Raw genomic sequence first — 17,226 nt, forward strand, 5'->3', positions numbered from 1 at the left:
CTTTCGAAGAGCCATCCAGTTAATCCCATGCCCCCACTCTTCCACAGATCCCTGTAATTTTTTTTCTCCTTCAAGTATTTATCCAGTTCCATTTTCTGTCATTGAGTGAGATCATGGTTGATCTGTATCCTAACTCCATCCACCCATCTTGGCTCCATATCCTTTAATATGCTTGGCTAGCAAAAATCTCAGATTTAAAATCATAAATTGAGTTAGCATCTACTGCTTTTTGTGGGAGAGTTCCATACTTCTATCACCCTTTGTGTGAAGAAGTGTCACCTAACTTCTCTCCTGAATGGCCTGGCTCTGATATTAAGGTTATGTCCCCTTGTTCTACACTTCCCACAAGCAGAAAAAGTTTCTCTCTATCTGTCCTTTCGTACCTTTTGTTATAATAATGGCACATGCAGGTGACACAATTATGTGTTTCCATGGAAATTACATCATGATTTCTTGTGTTTGCACAGAGATAAAACAAAATGTAATCCACTTTCTTCTTTAGACTATGCCCTTTTACAAGACTGCCTCAGTTGCAGCTACATATGTCCCTGCTGAGGTTGGACAGGAGAAATACTGAAGGAGGCTGACTCAAATGGACAGATCACAGCTGGACCCCAGATGTACTGTCTTTGAAAAGGGAAGGGGGTGGATACAGGTCATGCCCTTTCTGCTAAACAGCTCCCTAGGCACTTAGGAGCAAGGCAACAGAAATATAACCTACAAGTAAGGGGTCATGAACCTTGGGGTGGTCTAGCAGAAAACAACTTTAATGTTTTAAATATGTCTAATTAAATAATTCTATGTATGCACACAAATGAAACTGGAGAAGCAAATGTGCTCCTTTATCAAGACTGATCATGGAACTGGTGAGGATGTGGTGGTTGAGAAGGGCCGTAACACTTAAAGAGCATTAAAAAAGCACAGGCTGTTCTCAGTGATGATCAAAACAAATGTACCACTTATTAGTCTTCTATCGAGTGAGCCTCAACAGCTAGTTATAAACTTTAACAATCCAATTTATTGTGAACTCTTTCCAGATGCAGTGCTCAGTCAGAAATATTTATGACAGTTATAGAAAAATAAATGTACAGTAGTCTCATTTATCCATTCTGTAAGCACCAATGAGCTGCTTGCCTTTCTAATTCCTTCCAAGATTCGGTTTGTCGTTTGTCTGTCAAATGCTTTCTGTTTTTTTTCCTCAAAGGGACATTTTCTTCACGAAAACATTTTTGGCATTTTTATTCTGGGAGTGAGAAGCATCAGACTTAATTTTATTCATAATGTCATTTCACACCTGTGACATGGATGAATTTCACTGCTATTTTCTAAATAGTGGAGCAAATTGAAGAGGGAATTTGATAAACTTTTGGCAGAGAAATTGATTGAGAAGTCCGAGAGCTGATTCAGAGGTATGAGACACAGATCAGGGTATGACATTTATGATCTTTAGGACTGACTAGATGGACTGTAATTTTCTATTTTGATTACCATGTTTCTACATCATTCAATGACGTGTTTTTAAACAAAAAAAGTTATGAGGTCACATTTAGCGTGGGTCAGATAAAAAGTAAACCTTCCTTGACATTCTTAAGCTTTTTCCGATCCCATGTAGCAGGGATTAATTGCAAAGTAAAGCAGCCTTTGCTCTGTCCACCAAGCACTCTCAGCCAGCAGAGGGAGACTGCACTTTCATCCCTTAGCCTGATTGGATTCAATCCAAGATCCCAGATGCCCATTTATCAATTAAGCCACAATTTCCTGGACAATCTATCATTCAGAAGTAAAGAGATCAAGGGTTACACCTCAAGTATTTATATATGGCTTGATGATTTTACATGGAATGGTGCCTAAGGTATTGCTTATACTACACTCTTCCTCGGCTCCAAATACATCCTACAGTCCCACAGTTGCTGTCAGCAATTGCATGACTATTGATTCTAGGCCTTGCTGAGATTGCACTACTGCTTGGGATGGAGTTCAATATGCTTTTGGAGACACAAAATTACCAAGTGGGATTACTTTCTTTCTATCAAAAACCGCTTTGTATTCAGCTCAGAAAGGCAGCAGAGCCTCTCTGCAATTAGACTACTGATGGGAACCATCGGACAAGGGTTCTATAGCGAGGAGGAGTGTGTGTCTTGTAGAGAAGGCATGAAAGGTGATGTGCCCAGTATTCTAAAATAAATGTGAATAATGCCCATTATTTTTGAAATTTGAGAGGATATTGCCAGGTTTGCTGGTGAGAGATCTATGAACAAGAGTTCTGAGTCTTCTGGGTGGGCGACTAAGTGGCACAAGGAATTGGGCACTGACCTTTCACCTCTGAAAAGCAATGCACATTATACTGATACTGACAATGTTAAAGTGAGAACTTGGAATCAATGCCTACAAAAAGCAAGTTCATTCACCTCCAATTTGTTAGATTAAGTCACTTGGAGAGAGAATTATGCTATAAGTGATATAGCAGAAAGGAGTTAGAGTTAATTTAATGAGGTCTTTGTTGATGAGTCATCGACCAGCTAAAGCAATGAGAGAAAAGGAAAAAAGACTTGCATTTGTTTACAGTATTGCTTCACATCACGCAAATTTCTAAAGGACTTTATACACAGTAAATAATTTGCTGTGCACTAAACTGCTATATAAGCAAATATGGTTGCCATTATGCATTCAGCAAGATCCCACAACAGCAATGAAATGATGAATAATTCATTTGTTTTTGGATCTGGGAGATATTGGCCAGTGCATCAGGCAAAATCCATGCTCATCTGCAAAGAATGCCACGGGAACTTTAGAATTTGATTGAACTACTGTAACAGGCAGATAAGATGTTAGTTTAGCACCTCATTCAGCAACTATTAGTATATCGCAGAAATCTAGATTTATGAGCTCGAGTCCTGAAGTGAGGTTTAGAACTTGGGTGTCACAGTGCTACCAACAGAGCCAAGCTGACAAACTCCAAACTCTGAAATATACCTATGCAGAGGAGAGCTGGAGATGAAATTCCTCTGTGCTATGTTTAGTGCAAAGTAATAGATTAACAACTCTTTAAATGGTGCACACAGGAATTAGCATACTGGTTAATACATTAATGCCCAAGAGTACCATGCAGAGAAATGCCATATATTTTGTAATACCGCCGTGTTAGTATTTTAAATGAAAAACTTGGGCATCAACCCACATCATCATCATATCATCATCATCACAGTGCAGTTCACCAACAAAGTTGAAAAGAGTAGGAAAGCACACCATACAGGCTATTTAGTATTCTATAGGTAATTATAGGTATTATTCTATAGGTAATGCTGTAGATTGTGGAGGAAGGGGACTTGATCTGGAATTCTACTGGTGAGGGAACAATAAACAATGTGTGTTATAATAACGGGTGTGTTACATGGAGGATTTGTTTTGTGCTTTCTGTGTGCGGTAGTCGTAAACAAAGCATGTTATAGGTCAAACAGTAAATGTATTTGGAGCACTTCAGTGAGTCACCTGTTATTGGACTTCAGTACTTTGTGCAGGTCAATCCTTTCAAAATTGCTTTTCTGCAGAATTAATGGTTCTCGGCAACTTGCAAATAAGGTACTTAATTATTTTAAAGATTTTGTTCCCACACCAGAATCATTGACTTGCTGCAAAGAACATCAACTCCCAATCATTAGCTGAAAGAAGCAGTCTCTGAACTTAGCAATCATAGTCCCTTTTATAAATTTACACAACAGCTCAGCATTTGAAACATCAACTTGTTAGCAATAAATTTCCTTTCTTGAGGAAGATCTGGGACCTCCAGTTAAGTCTTCATTCCCCACCAGAAGTGCAGACAAATACCACCCTATAAGCTAATGAGGAAACCAGCCATGAGTCAATAATCCATTAGTGGCCAGCTGATTACAGTTCTTCAATCTACAATGCTGCATTTGGGTCCACGAGCTGCCTAGCTCACTGCAGTAAAATTCTACAACTCACTTGTTTGCGCCACAGCAAGATTAGCTGAGGAGCTCGCTAGCCTAAGAACGAACTCACCTCCACCTGTTGGCAGATTTGAATAAGTCTTCCCATCTGTGACTCCAGCTCAGTGTTCCTCTTCACGAGATTTGTAAGGTTAGCCTCCAACGCTTGCTGTGGTGAGACAAGAATTAGCCATGTCAGTTTTCAGGTGCCGATATGTCCTTCCATATTAGCTTTATTATGCTCAAGGTGAAGTGCGTTAATACATTCTCAATTTCAGGCATGTTGAGTTACAATTAACAAATCCAAGATCAAATAAAAGAGTGACCTGCAAAGTAAAAGTAATGCACCTTAGCTCAAACTCAGAAGAATGTCCCTCTATCTGCATGATCTGATGCTTCCACATCAACATGATCTATTGTTAATAAGCATCATGGACACATGTTCACCAGTAACTGGGTTGAGAAGACCTAAACCCATTTGAAAAAGCACTCTTACAACAGCACAGAGAGGAAAGTTTCATCCCATCAATCTGGGCTGGATTCAACAAAAGTTCCAGAGTGGAAAGGATAGTGCCTAACACAATATGTCACCCAATCTATGTTCCACTTAGATTCAATTTAAACATCAAATCAAAAAGGTGGATGTCAAATGTTGAATTCTTAATGCACTCTGCCATTAATCTTTTTTAGCCATGTAGAGGGATCTTTTAGAAAATGTATCTTTTACAAAGCATTAGTGACCATTATCTCACTTTTATTTGAATAGTTTATGGAGAATAATGGATAGTGAAGGGTAGTTACAGGACCATGTGCTTGTTGGTTTAGTCCTCCACGAGTGAGTGGTACATCCATCGACCCTCAAGTCTGAGTTCTATTTTACTTTCTAACTGACTGGGGGAAGTTGACAACTATACACAGGTGATGATACTCTAATAAACAATGGAATCTATCTGTCAAATATCAATGAAAGGCAGAAATTACAAATATATTTTGAGCAACTACTGAGAGCTCAATCTATAGTCAACTGCATTCCCATGCTACACAGTTCTAATGGGCCAAACGCCTCTCATTCACTCCAACAATGTAGAACCCTTTCATTATTGCACTGAAGTCAGACAAAGGTCCTCCACCAACCTGACCCCGCCACACAGCACTGCCCCCCCAGTCATTAAGATCCACGGCGCGGCCCTAGATAATGTGTGGATCACTTTCCATATCTCGGGAGCCTATTATCAACAAGGGCAGACATCAACGACGAGGTCCAACACTGTCTCCAGTGCACCCTTCGGCCACCTGAGGAAGAGAGTGTTTGAAGATCAGGCCCTCAAATCTGGCACCAGGCTTATGGTCTACAGGGCTGGAGTGATACCCACTCTCCTGTATGGTTCAGAGATGTGGATCATATACAGTAGACACCTCAAATCACTGGAGAAATACCACCAGTGCTGCCTCTGCAAGATCCTGCAAATCACCTGGGAGGACAGACGCATCAACGTCAGTGTTCTCGATCAGGCCAACATCCCCAGCATCGAAGCACTGACCACAACCGACCAGCTCCGTTGGGTGGGCCACATTGTCCACATGCCGGACACAAGACTCCCAAAGCAAGCGCTCTACTCGGAACGTCTACACGGCAAGCGAGCCCCAGGTGGGCAGAGGAAATGTTTCAAGGACACCCTCAAAGCCTCCTTGATAAAGTGCAGCATCCCCACTGACACCCAGGAGTCCCTGGCCAAAGACCGCCCTAAGTGGAGGAAGAGCATCCGGGAGGGCGCTGAGCACCTTGAGTCTCGTCGCCGAAAGCATGCAGAAAACAAGCGCAAGCAGAAGGAGCGTGCGGCAAACCAGACTCCCCACCCACCCTTTCCTTCAACCGCTGTCTGTCCCACCTATGACAAAGACTGTAATTCCCAAATTGGACAGTTCAGCCACCTGAGAACTCACTTTTGGAGTGGAAGCAAGTCTTCCTCGATTTCGAGGGACTGCCTATGATGATGATGATGATGATGAAGTGTCAGCCTAGATTATGTGCTGGTTTTCTGGCTTATACAGTTTTGTCATACACTGAGGATTGTATGCAAACTGACTTCCACCTCCTACCTATCTTCAATACTGAGATGAATTTCCACACACCAGTAAAGACATAGATGGAGATATAAATGCAGTTTGTTTTGTGTATATTACAAGTTTTAATTCAGAATCACACATTATGTACATAATTTAGACATACATTGGCCCAGATTTTGCAGAGAGGTAATGACAGGAAACTGTCAGCGTTCGCTATCATTACCCCTCTGAAAATGGCTGTAATTTCAGCCCATGCGCATCTAAACTCAGAAATCATGAAGTTGCGATTAGTCATTTGCTGCTCTGACACTGACTGCACTGTGGTCCCCTTTTCTGTGCTAATATCGCTGTCAAACATCCCATTAAATGTTAAGTCTTGTTGGAATAGGTGTAACTGGCATTTTAACAGTGTATTCACTGCTAAACAACCGTTCAAGCCCGTAAAACTAATTTTTATATTTGTGGAATGTCAAATTTCTCCATTATGATAAAAATCTCAAGATTGAAAAAAATGTCCCAATCTTTATTTCTAACATTTTTAAAAAGTGCAGATAATCAGTGCTCTGCATTTCCTGGTTTGCTGTCTGAGAATTCTTCAAATGTGATTGGCTGCTAGATAGCTTGATGAGATCACGGCTGCACCGCACTAGGAATCCCCTATTGACAGCGCTGTAATCAATTGCACATCGAGAAACCTAAAGTTTTCACCACAGAGCTCATGAGATCTCTGAGCAGCTTTATTCGAGGTCAGCGGCGATCACTGTCGCAGGCCACTGACTTGCAAATTAAGGGCCATAATGACAGTGACTGCAAATTGGTCACATCAAATTGCATGTTTCGGGAATGTCAGAAACAGTGAAGGGACAGCCTTTTCATTTTGAGTTATTGAGTTATAAAACAGCTGACACAAGAACCTATCTGGAATGCTGACCCCGGCAATTTACAGTGTCCTGCAGTCCTCAATTCAGCAAAAATATGACTGAATATGATTGGATTGAACGTGGTTTAGTAAGAATCAATATGCACTAGTTTGAGATACAACCCATACTTGGTTTGTTTTCACCTTTCAAACTCAACAACATTTGGCATTGTTCCTAACATACAGTCAATATTGTTCTATCTATTTCTTTAAATCTGTTTAGCCATTATTATACAGGCCAGTCAGGTCACTGGATTAGTACTAGCTCGCTAAAGAGAAAGTTACATTTGCAATTTTAATGCTGTGCCAAATGTTACACTTACAAAATACTCTTAATTCATTAGTCCAAGTACTTCCACCACCAGTGACAGACTTGCAACCACCACTAGAGAGTTATATAGCTCAGAATGTTTTCTCCAGACACAGCCAAAGTGCGAGATGATATTGTAGAATAGATTTTCCAAGTCCTTGGACTCAATGAAGTACCTCGCATGCCTTGAGTAAGGATTTGGAAAATCTACCCATGAAAACTTCATACCCTGTGCTTTACTGAAGTTCTAAAGCCAATGCTGTAGGACTATACTAACTGCAGCATAGGTGGCATGCTTCAGAGTGTGGTATTAGGATAACATACCTGAATTACATCAGGGATTCTGCTGGACTCCCAGTGAGAGTCTAGTGGAACCTACTATCAGGTTCCTTGAGTCAATTAAATAAGTGGCAGGAACTCTTTCAAGACCATTGACATCAAGTGTGACCCTTGGGGCAGAGTCTCTCGACTCAGAGTTCCTGCTTGCCCAGTTTGGATGGGAACTGGCATAACATTAGAAGCCAGTCACTGAGAGAAATAAAGGTTACTGGCTTCCAGCAGGGCAAGGGTTTCTTTTTGCAAAACATTGGCTCAGTTTCCTTGCACAGTGGCCTGTGGGGGGCAACTCTTGCCCCAGCACCACTTACCTGAGGTGGCAGGCAGGTATAGGGAGATGGAGATACAGCCCACAAACTTTGAGATTGCAGGCCATAGATTTTTGGGGCCAACATATCTCTTGGTTGTAATGATGCCGTCCATTTTCTTGGTTGTACCTCAAACCATACTGCGTTGAAAGAGCTAACTTTGGGTTGATGCTTCAGGTATAAGTCCATTTTCTTTGTAGAATCAGCAAGTCAGCCAATTTTGCCAGCTTGGAAGTCTTGCATGCCACTGCTTTAATGCTGGGATGTCCCAATTTAAAATGAGTTGTTAAATGACATGCTTATGATTCATCTCAATCCATACATGTGCTTCAAGGCAGTAACCCACTAAAGATGATATTCTATGCTATATTCATTGTTGTCTGTGTTAACCATGCAAGATATATCCTGCCAATCCCTCAGCACACTATCAGGTAAATTCAGCATCCTCTGCATTGAATTGTGCTTGAAGGGATTGCAGGTCAGAAATTGCCCAGATTCATCAATATGTGCTCCTTTTGAGCCTGGCTCAACACTGGGAGTGAGAGATTATTTCTGAACTGTGCCATGAAAAATCTCTGAAAAACAAGCAACTTAAAATAAGTAATACCCATAAATCCCCAAGTAGCACAGTGAATACTCCATAGGGCAGAGATTCCTGTTGAAATGCAGCTTACAGCAGTCAAAATTCCTCATGCATGTTGATTGGAATAATACGATGAAATCTCATTTGAAACCTGAAGCCTGTTTAACACGAGCATGAGATTAGTACAGGTACTTGAATTAGAATGACTGAAAAATTACGAGTCATTCATTTTAGTTAACAGTGTACTTTATATTTTTCAGATATATAATTTTTCCACAAAAGGATTGGGAAAAAAGATACTTTAATAGTATTTTAAAACTTTAGTATATCCATGCAACTTAAAAATAAACAAGGTTGGGGGAGAATCTAAGACAGTAGATAGTTAAGATGCTAATGGGATAGTTTTGATGTTTCCTCAAAGATCGAAAATAATTGATTCAATGGACTGCCTCAGGAATTGAAAATCACCTCAAACGCATTAAATAATAACATAATAGGAGCAGGAGTAGGCCATACGGCCCCTCGAGCCTGCTCCGCCATTCAACAAGATCATGACTGATCTGATCATGGACTCAGCTCCACTTCCCCGCCCGCTCCCCATAACCCCTTATCCCCTTATCGTTTAAGAAACTGTCTATTTCTGTCTTAAATTTATTCAATGTCCCAGCTTCCACAGCTCTCTGAGGCAGCAAATTCCACAGATTTACAACCCTCAGAAGAAATTTCTCCTCATCTGTGGAATCTATATGGGTAGAGCTGCAGAACACCAAAGGGCAAAAAACGTTAGTGGGAGTTGTGTACAGACCTCCAAACAGTAGTAGTGATGTTGGGGAGGGCATCAAACAGGAAATTAGGGGTGCGTGCAATAAAGGTGCAGCAGTTATAATGGGTGACTTTAATATGCACATAGATTGGGCTAACCAAACTGGAAGCAATACGGTGGAGGAGGATTTTCTGGAGTGCATAAGGGATGGTTTTTTAGACCAATATGTCGAGGAACCAACTAGGGGGGAGGCCATCTTAGACTGGGTGTTATGTAATGAGAAAGGATTAATTAGCAATCTCGTTGTGCGAGGCCCCTTGGGGAAGAGTGACCATAATATGGTGGAATTCTGCATTAGGATGGAGAATGAAACAGTTAATTCAGAGACCATGGTCCAGAACTTAAAGAAGGCTAACTTTGAAGGTATGAGGCGTGAATTGGCTGAGATGGATTGGCGAATGATACTTGAGGGGTTGACTGTGGATGGGCAATGGCAGACATTTAGAGACCGCATGGATGAACTACAACAATTGTACATTCCTGTCTGGCATAGAAATAAAAAAGGGAAGGTGGCTCAACCGTGGCTATCAAGGGAAATCAGGGATAGTATTAAAGCCAAGGAAGTGGCATACAAATTGGCCAGAAATAGCAGCGAACCTGGGGACTGGGAGAAATTTAGAACTCAGCAGAGGAGGACAAAGGGTTTGATTAGGGCAGGGAAAATGGAGTATGAGAAGAAGCTTGCAGGGAACATTAAGACGGATTGCAAAAGTTTCTATAGATATGTAAAGAGAAAAAGGTTAGTAAAGACAAATGTAGGTCCCCTGCAGTCAGAATCAGGGGAAGTCATAACGGGGAACAAAGAAATGGCGGACCAATTGAACCAGTACTTTGGTTCGGTATTCACGAAGGAGGACACGAACAACCTTCCGGTTATAAAAGGGGTCGGGGGGTCTAGTAAGGAGGAGGAACTGAGGGAAATCCTTATTAGCCGGGAAATTGTGTTGGGGAAATTGATGGGATTGAAGGCCGATAAATCCCCAGGGCCTGATGGACTGCATCCCAGAGTACTTAAGGAGGTGGCCTTGGAAATAGTGGATGCGTTGACAGTCATTTTCCAACATTCCATTGACTCTGGATCAGTTCCTATGGAGTGGAGGGTAGCCAATGTAACCCCACTTTTTAAAAAAGGAGGGAGAGAGAAAACAGGGAATTATAGACCGGTCAGCCTGACATCGGTAGTGGGTAAAATGATGGAATCAATTATTAAGGATGTCATAGCAGTGCATTTGGAAAGAGGTGACATGATAGGTCCAAGTCAGCATGGATTTGTGAAAGGGAAATCATGCTTGACAAATCTTCTGGAATTTTTTGAGGATGTTTCCAGTAGAGTGGATAAGGGAGAACCAGTTGATGTGGTATATTTGGACTTTCAGAAGGCGTTCGACAAGGTCCCACACAAGAGATTGATGTGCAAAGTTAGAGCACATGGGATTGGGGGTAGTGTACTGACATGGATTGAGAACTGGTTGTCAGACAGGAAGCAAAGAGTAGGAGTAAATGGGTACATTTCAGAATGGCAGGCAGTGACTAGTGGGGTACCGCAAGGTTCTGTGCTGGGGCCCCAGCTGTTTACACTGTACATTAATGATTTAGATGAGGGGATTAAATGTAGTATCTCCAAATTTGCGGATGACACTAAGTTGGGTGGCAGTGTGAGCTGCGAGGAGGATGCTGTGAGGCTGCAGAGCGACTTGGATAGGTTAGGTGAGTGGGCAAATGCATGGCAGATGAAGTATAATGTGGATAAATGTGAGGTTATCCACTTTGGTGGTAAAAACAGAGAGACAGACTATTATCTGAATGGTGACAGATTAGGAAAAGGGGAGGTGCAAAGAGACCTGGGTGTCATGGTACATCAGTCATTGAAGGTTGGCATGCAGGTGCAGCAGGCGGTTAAGAAAGCAAATGGCATGTTGGCCTTCATAGCAAGGGGATTTGAGTACAGGGGCAGGGAGGTGTTGCTACAGTTGTACAGGGCATTGGTGAGGCCACACCTGGAGTATTGTGTACAGTTTTGGTCTCCTAACCTGAGGAAGGACATTCTTGCTATTGAGGGAGTGCAGCGAAGGTTCACCAGACTGATTCCCGGGATGGCGGGACTGACCTATCAAGAAAGACTGGATCAACTGGGCTTGTATTCACTGGAGTTCAGAAGAATGAGAGGGGACCTCATAGAAACATATAAAATTCTGACGGGGTTAGACAGGTTAGATGCAGGAAGAATGTTCCCAATGTTGGGGAAGTCCAGAACCAGGGGTCACAGTCTAAGGATAAGGGGTAAGCCATTTAGGACCGAGATGCGGAGGAACTTCTTCACCCAGAGAGTGGTGAACCTGTGGAATTCTCTACCACAGAAAGTTGTTGAGGCCAATTCACTAAATATATTCAAAAAGGAGTTAGATGAGGTCCTTACTGCTAGGGGGATCAAGGGGTATGGCGAGAAAGCAGGAATGGGGTACTGAAGTTGAATGTTCAGCCATGAACTCATTGAATGGCGGTGCAGGCTAGAAGGGCCGAATGGCCTACTCCTGCACCTATTTTCTATGTTTCTATGTTTCTAAATGGGCAGCCCCTTATTCGAAGATCATGCCCTCTAGTTCTAGTACCCCCATCAGTGGAAACATCCTTGCTGCATCCACCTTGTCAAGCCCCCTCATAATCTTATACGTCTCGATAAGATCACCCCTCATTCTTCTGAATTCCAATGAGTAGAGGCCCAACCTGCTCAACCTTTCCTCATAAGTCAACCCCCTCATCTCCAGAATCAACCCAGTGAAACTTCTCTGAACTGCCTCCAAAGCAAGTATATCCTTTCGCAAATATGGAACCCAAAACTACATGCAGTATTCCAGGTGTAGCCTCACCAATACCCTGTATAGCTGTAGCAAGACTTCCCTGCTTTTATATTCCATCCCCTTTGCAATATTGGCCTTCCTGATCACTTGCTGTACCTGCATACTAACCTTTTGTAGTGGACAGTCCCATTACAATGAATGGAAAGAAGTGTTACACTGGAGCTAAGTGTACTAATGTCAAAAAAGTGTAACTAAGTTTTGACAACAGGAAATGGGTATGACAAAAAGAGGAAGTATGGTGGTGTAGTAGTTAGGTTGTTGGACTAGTAGAAGCCTGTACTAATAATCCAGAGAACGCGAGTTCAAATCCCTCCATGGCAATTTGAAAACTTGAATTCTGTTAAAATCAAAATGAAAATTTTAAAAAAAGTCTGGTATCAGTGAAAAAGTGACCATGAAGCTGTCAGATTGTCATAAAATCCAAATGGTTCACTAATATCCTTTTTTGTATATTCGACGGACATGGACCATGTAATACCACACGACTGTAATGCTTCAAGAAGGCGGCTCACCATCACCTTCTCAAGGGCAATTAGGGATAGGCAATAACTGCTGGCCTTGCCAGCGATGAATATCCCATCAACAATTTAAAAAAAATGATATTTTGGTGGAATGTGTGTGTTTATTTGAGCTGGCAAATGACTTGTTTTCTACTTTTGACACTCTGTCAAGTATAGCACAGATCAGATCCACAGCAATTCCCTCTAGATTCTCCTCCCAAGTCTTCTCGCATCAGGCATATAAAGTATCTCTGACTGCATTAATATGACATTTTCATTCCCTACATCGGTCACCCTTGTGGCTTGAATAATGTTGCAAACCTAAGAACCAGTCAGTGGTGAATTGTAGCTAGTCTTGTGACATGAGTGGCCTAGTGTCCATTATAAGTTGGATTGAGACTTACTCCAATCTCAACTCACATAGGATTCAGAACCAGCAAAGAAAGGAAACTTGCATCCTCAGTCTGATTTCAATGGAATGAAAAGCGTATGAGTTCAATAACAGGCAGGCGAACTGCTCCGCTAGATTACTGTCCACGTGGTGAAGATTCAAATTTACCCCTATATGTTCCAAAATGGGGCTTCATAAATCAGTATATCTACATTCCAAAACACAAGCGAAACATTCATAGAAACATAGAAAATAGGTCCAGGAGTAGGCCATTCGGCTCTTCGAGCCTGCATGCCATTTAATGAGTTCATGGCTGAACATGCAACTTCAGTACCCCATTCCTTCTTTCTCGCCATACCCCTTGATCCCCCTAGTAGTAAGGACTACATCTAACTGCTTTTTGAATATATTTAGTGAATTGACCTCAACAACTTTCTGTGATAGAGAATTCCACAGGTTCACCACTCTCTGGGTGAAGAAGTTTCTCTTCATCTCAGTCCTAAATGGCTTACCCCTTATCCTTAGACTGTGACCCCTGGTTCTGGACTTCCCCAACATTGGGAACATTCTTCCTGCATCTAACTTGTCTAAACCCATCAGAATTTTAAACGTTTCCATGAGATCCCCTCTCATTCTTCTGAACTCCCGTGAATACAAGCCCAGTTGATCCAGTCTTTGATATGTCAGTCCCGCCATCCCGGGAATCAGTCTGGTGAACCTTCGCTGCACTCCCTCAATAGCAAGAATGTCCTTCCTCAAGTTAGGAAACCAAAACTGTACACAATACTCCAGGTGTGGCCTCACCAAGGCCCTGTACAACTGTAGCAACACCTCCCTGCCCCTATACTCAAATCCCCTCGATATGAAGGCCAACATGCCATTTGCTTTCTTAACCGCCTGCTGTACCTGCATGCCAACCTTCAATGACTGATGTACCATGACACCCAGGTCTCATTGTACCTCCCCTTTTCCTAATCTGTCACCATTCAGATAATAGTCTGTCTCTCTGTTTTTACCACCAAAGTGGATAACCTCACATTTATCCACATTATACTTCATCTGCCATGCATTTGTCCACTCACCTAATCTATCCAAGTCACTCTGCAGCCTCATAGCATCCTCCTCGCAGCTCACACTGCCACCCAATTTAGTGTCATCCGTAAATTTGGAGATACTACATTTAATCCCCTCGTCTAAATCATTAATGCAGAATGTAAACAGCTGGGGCCTCAGCACAGAACCTTGCGGTACCCCACTAGTCACTGCCTGCCATTCTGAAAAGTACCCATTTACTCCTACTCTTTGCTTCCTGTCTGACAACCAGTTCTCAATCCACGTCAGCACACTACCCCCAATCCCATGTGCTTTAACTTTGCCCATTAATCTCTTGTGTGGGACCTTGTCGAAAGCCTTCTGGAAGTCCAAATAGACCACATCAACTAGTTCTCCCTTGTTCACTCTACTGGAAACATCCTCAAAAAATTCCAGAAGATTTGTCAAGCATGATTTCCCTTTCACAAATCCATGCTGACTTGGACCTATCATGTCACCTCTTTCCAAATGCGCTGCTATGACATCCTTAATAATTGATTCCATCATTTTACCCACTACCGATGTCAGGCTGACCGGTCTATAATTCCCTGTTATCTCTCTCCCTCCTTTTTTAAAAAGTGGGGTTACATTGGCTGCCCTCCAGTCCATAGGAACTGATCCAGAGTCTATGTAATGTTGGAAAATGACTGTCAATGCATCCGCTATTTCCAAGGCCACCTCCTCAAGTACTCTGGGATGCAGTCCATCATGCCCTGGGGATTTCTCAGCCTTCAATCCCATCAAGTTCCCCAACACAATTTCCCGAATAATAAGGATTTCCCTCAGTTCCTCCTTCTTACTAGACCCTCTGACCCCTTTTATATCCGGAAGGTTGTTTGTGTCCTCCTTAGTGAATATCAAACCAAAGTACTTGTTCAATTGATCTGCCATTTCTTTGTTCCCCATTATGACTGACCGCAGAGGATCTATGTTTGTCTTTACTAACCTTTTTCTCTTTACATATCTATGGAAACTTTTGCAGTCCATCTTAATGTTCCCTGCAAGCTTTCTCTCGTATTCTATTTTCCCTGCCCTAATCAAACCCTTTGTCCTCCTCTGCTGAGTTCTAAATGTCTCCCAGTCCCCGGGTTCACTGCTATTTCTGGCCAATTTGTATGCCACTTCCTTGGCTTTAATACTATCCCTGATTTCCCTTGATAGCCACGGTTGAGCCACCTTCCCTTTTTTATTCTTACATCTGACAGGGATGTACAATTGTTGTAGTTCTTCCATGCAGTCTCTAAATGTCTGCCATTGCCCATCCACAGTCAACCCCTTAAGTATCATTCGCCAATCTATCCTAGCCAATTCACGCTTCATACCTTCAAAGTTACCCTTCTTTAAGTTCTGGACCATGGTCCTCTGAATTAACTGTTTCATTCTCCATCCTAATGCAGAATTCCACCATATTATGGTCACTCTTTCCCAAGGGGCCTCGCACAACGAGATTGCTAATTAATCCTCTCATTACACAACACCCAGTCTAAGATGGCCTCCCCCCTAGTTGGTTCCTCGACATATTGGTCTAGAAAACCATCCCTTATGCTCTCCAGGAAATCCTCCTCCACCGTATTGCTTCCAGTTTGGTTAGCTCAATCTATATGCATATTAAAGTCACCCATGATAACTGCTGCACCTTTATTGCATGCACCCCCAATTTCCTGTTTGATGCCCTCCCCAACATCACTACTACTGTTTGGCAGTCTGTACACAACTCTCATTAACGTTTTTTGCCCTTTGGTGTTCTGCAGCTCTACCCATATTGATTCCACATCATCCAAGCTAATGTCCTTCCTAACTATTGCATTAATCTCCTCTTTAACCAGCAATGCTACCCCACCTCCTTTTCCTTTTATTCTATCCTTCCTGAATGTTGAATACCCATGGATGTTGAGTTCCCAGCCCTGATCATCCTGGAGCCACGTCTCTGTAATCCCAATCACATCATATCTGTTAACATCTATTTGCACAGTTAATTCATCCACCTTATTACGGATACTCCTTGCATTAAGACACAAAGTCTTCAGGCTTGTTTTTTTAACACCCTTTGTCCTTTTAGAATTATGATGTGGTGTGGCCCTTTTTGTTTCTTGCCTTGGTTTACTCGGCCTTCCACTATTGCGTTTTACCTTTCTACCATCTGTTTCTGACTCCATATTACTTTGCTCTATCTCGCTGCATTGGTTCCCATCCCCCTGCCATATTAGTTTACACACTCCCGAACTGCATTAGCAAATGTTACCCGCAGGACATCAGTTCCAGTCCTGCCCAAGTGCAGACCGTCCCTTTTGTACAGGTCCCACTTCCCCCAGAACTGGTTCCAATGTCCCAGGAATTTGAATCCCTCCCTCTTGCACCACTGCTCAAGCCACGCATTTATTCTAACTATCCTGCTCCCTCTACTCTGATTAGCACGTGGCACTGGTAGCAATCCAGAGATTACTACCTTTGAGGCCCTACTTTTTAAATTTAACTCCTAGCTCCCTAAATTCAGCTTGTTGGGCCTCTTCCCGCTTCTTTCCTATATCGTTGTTACTTACATGTACCATGACAACTGGCTGTTCACCCTCCTTCTCCAGAATGCTCTGCAGCCACTCTGAGAGATCCTTGACCCTTGCACCAGGGAGGCAACATACCATCCTGGAGTCTCGGTTGCGGCCGCAGAAACTCTTATCTATTCCCCTATCACTATAGCTCTCCCACTCTTTTTCTCACCTTGCTTTGCAGCAGAGCTACCCATGGTGCCATGAACCTGGCTGCTGGTGCCTTCCCCTGGTAAGTCATCTCCCCCAACAGTATCCAAAACGGTATATCTGTTTTGGAGGGAGATGACCACAGGGGACTCCTGCACTACCTTCCTGCTCTTGCCTTGTCTCTTGGTCACCCATTCACTATCTGTCCTAACCCTTACCTGCGGTGTGACCAACTCACTAAATGTGCTATCCACAACATTCTCAGCATCGCGCATGCTCCAGAGTGAGTCCATCCGCAGCTCCAGTGCCGTCATGCGGTCTGTCAGGAGCTGCAGCTGGACACACTTCCCGCACACATAGTAGTCAGGGATACTGGAAGCATCCCTGACTTCCCACATA

The 17,226-nt window shown here is 42.7% G+C and overlaps 1 protein-coding gene across 3 annotated transcripts in view; it reads right to left on the reverse strand.

Annotated features, from left to right (window-relative positions):
* mid2 (midline 2) overlaps window positions 1–17,226 on the reverse strand; it is a 278,557-nt gene that overhangs the window by 54,095 nt on the left and 207,236 nt on the right. For all 3 annotated transcript variants that reach the window (XM_070882565.1, XM_070882567.1, XM_070882566.1), the window contains exon 3: window positions 4,021–4,116. In XM_070882565.1, the coding sequence (XP_070738666.1) occupies window positions 4,021–4,116 (96 nt within the window). The remainder of the gene's footprint in view (window positions 1–4,020; window positions 4,117–17,226) is intronic.

This window comes from Pristiophorus japonicus, chromosome 6 (genome assembly GCF_044704955.1).
Source record: "Pristiophorus japonicus isolate sPriJap1 chromosome 6, sPriJap1.hap1, whole genome shotgun sequence".
In the NCBI taxonomy this organism is placed as follows: domain Eukaryota; kingdom Metazoa; phylum Chordata; class Chondrichthyes; family Pristiophoridae; genus Pristiophorus; species Pristiophorus japonicus.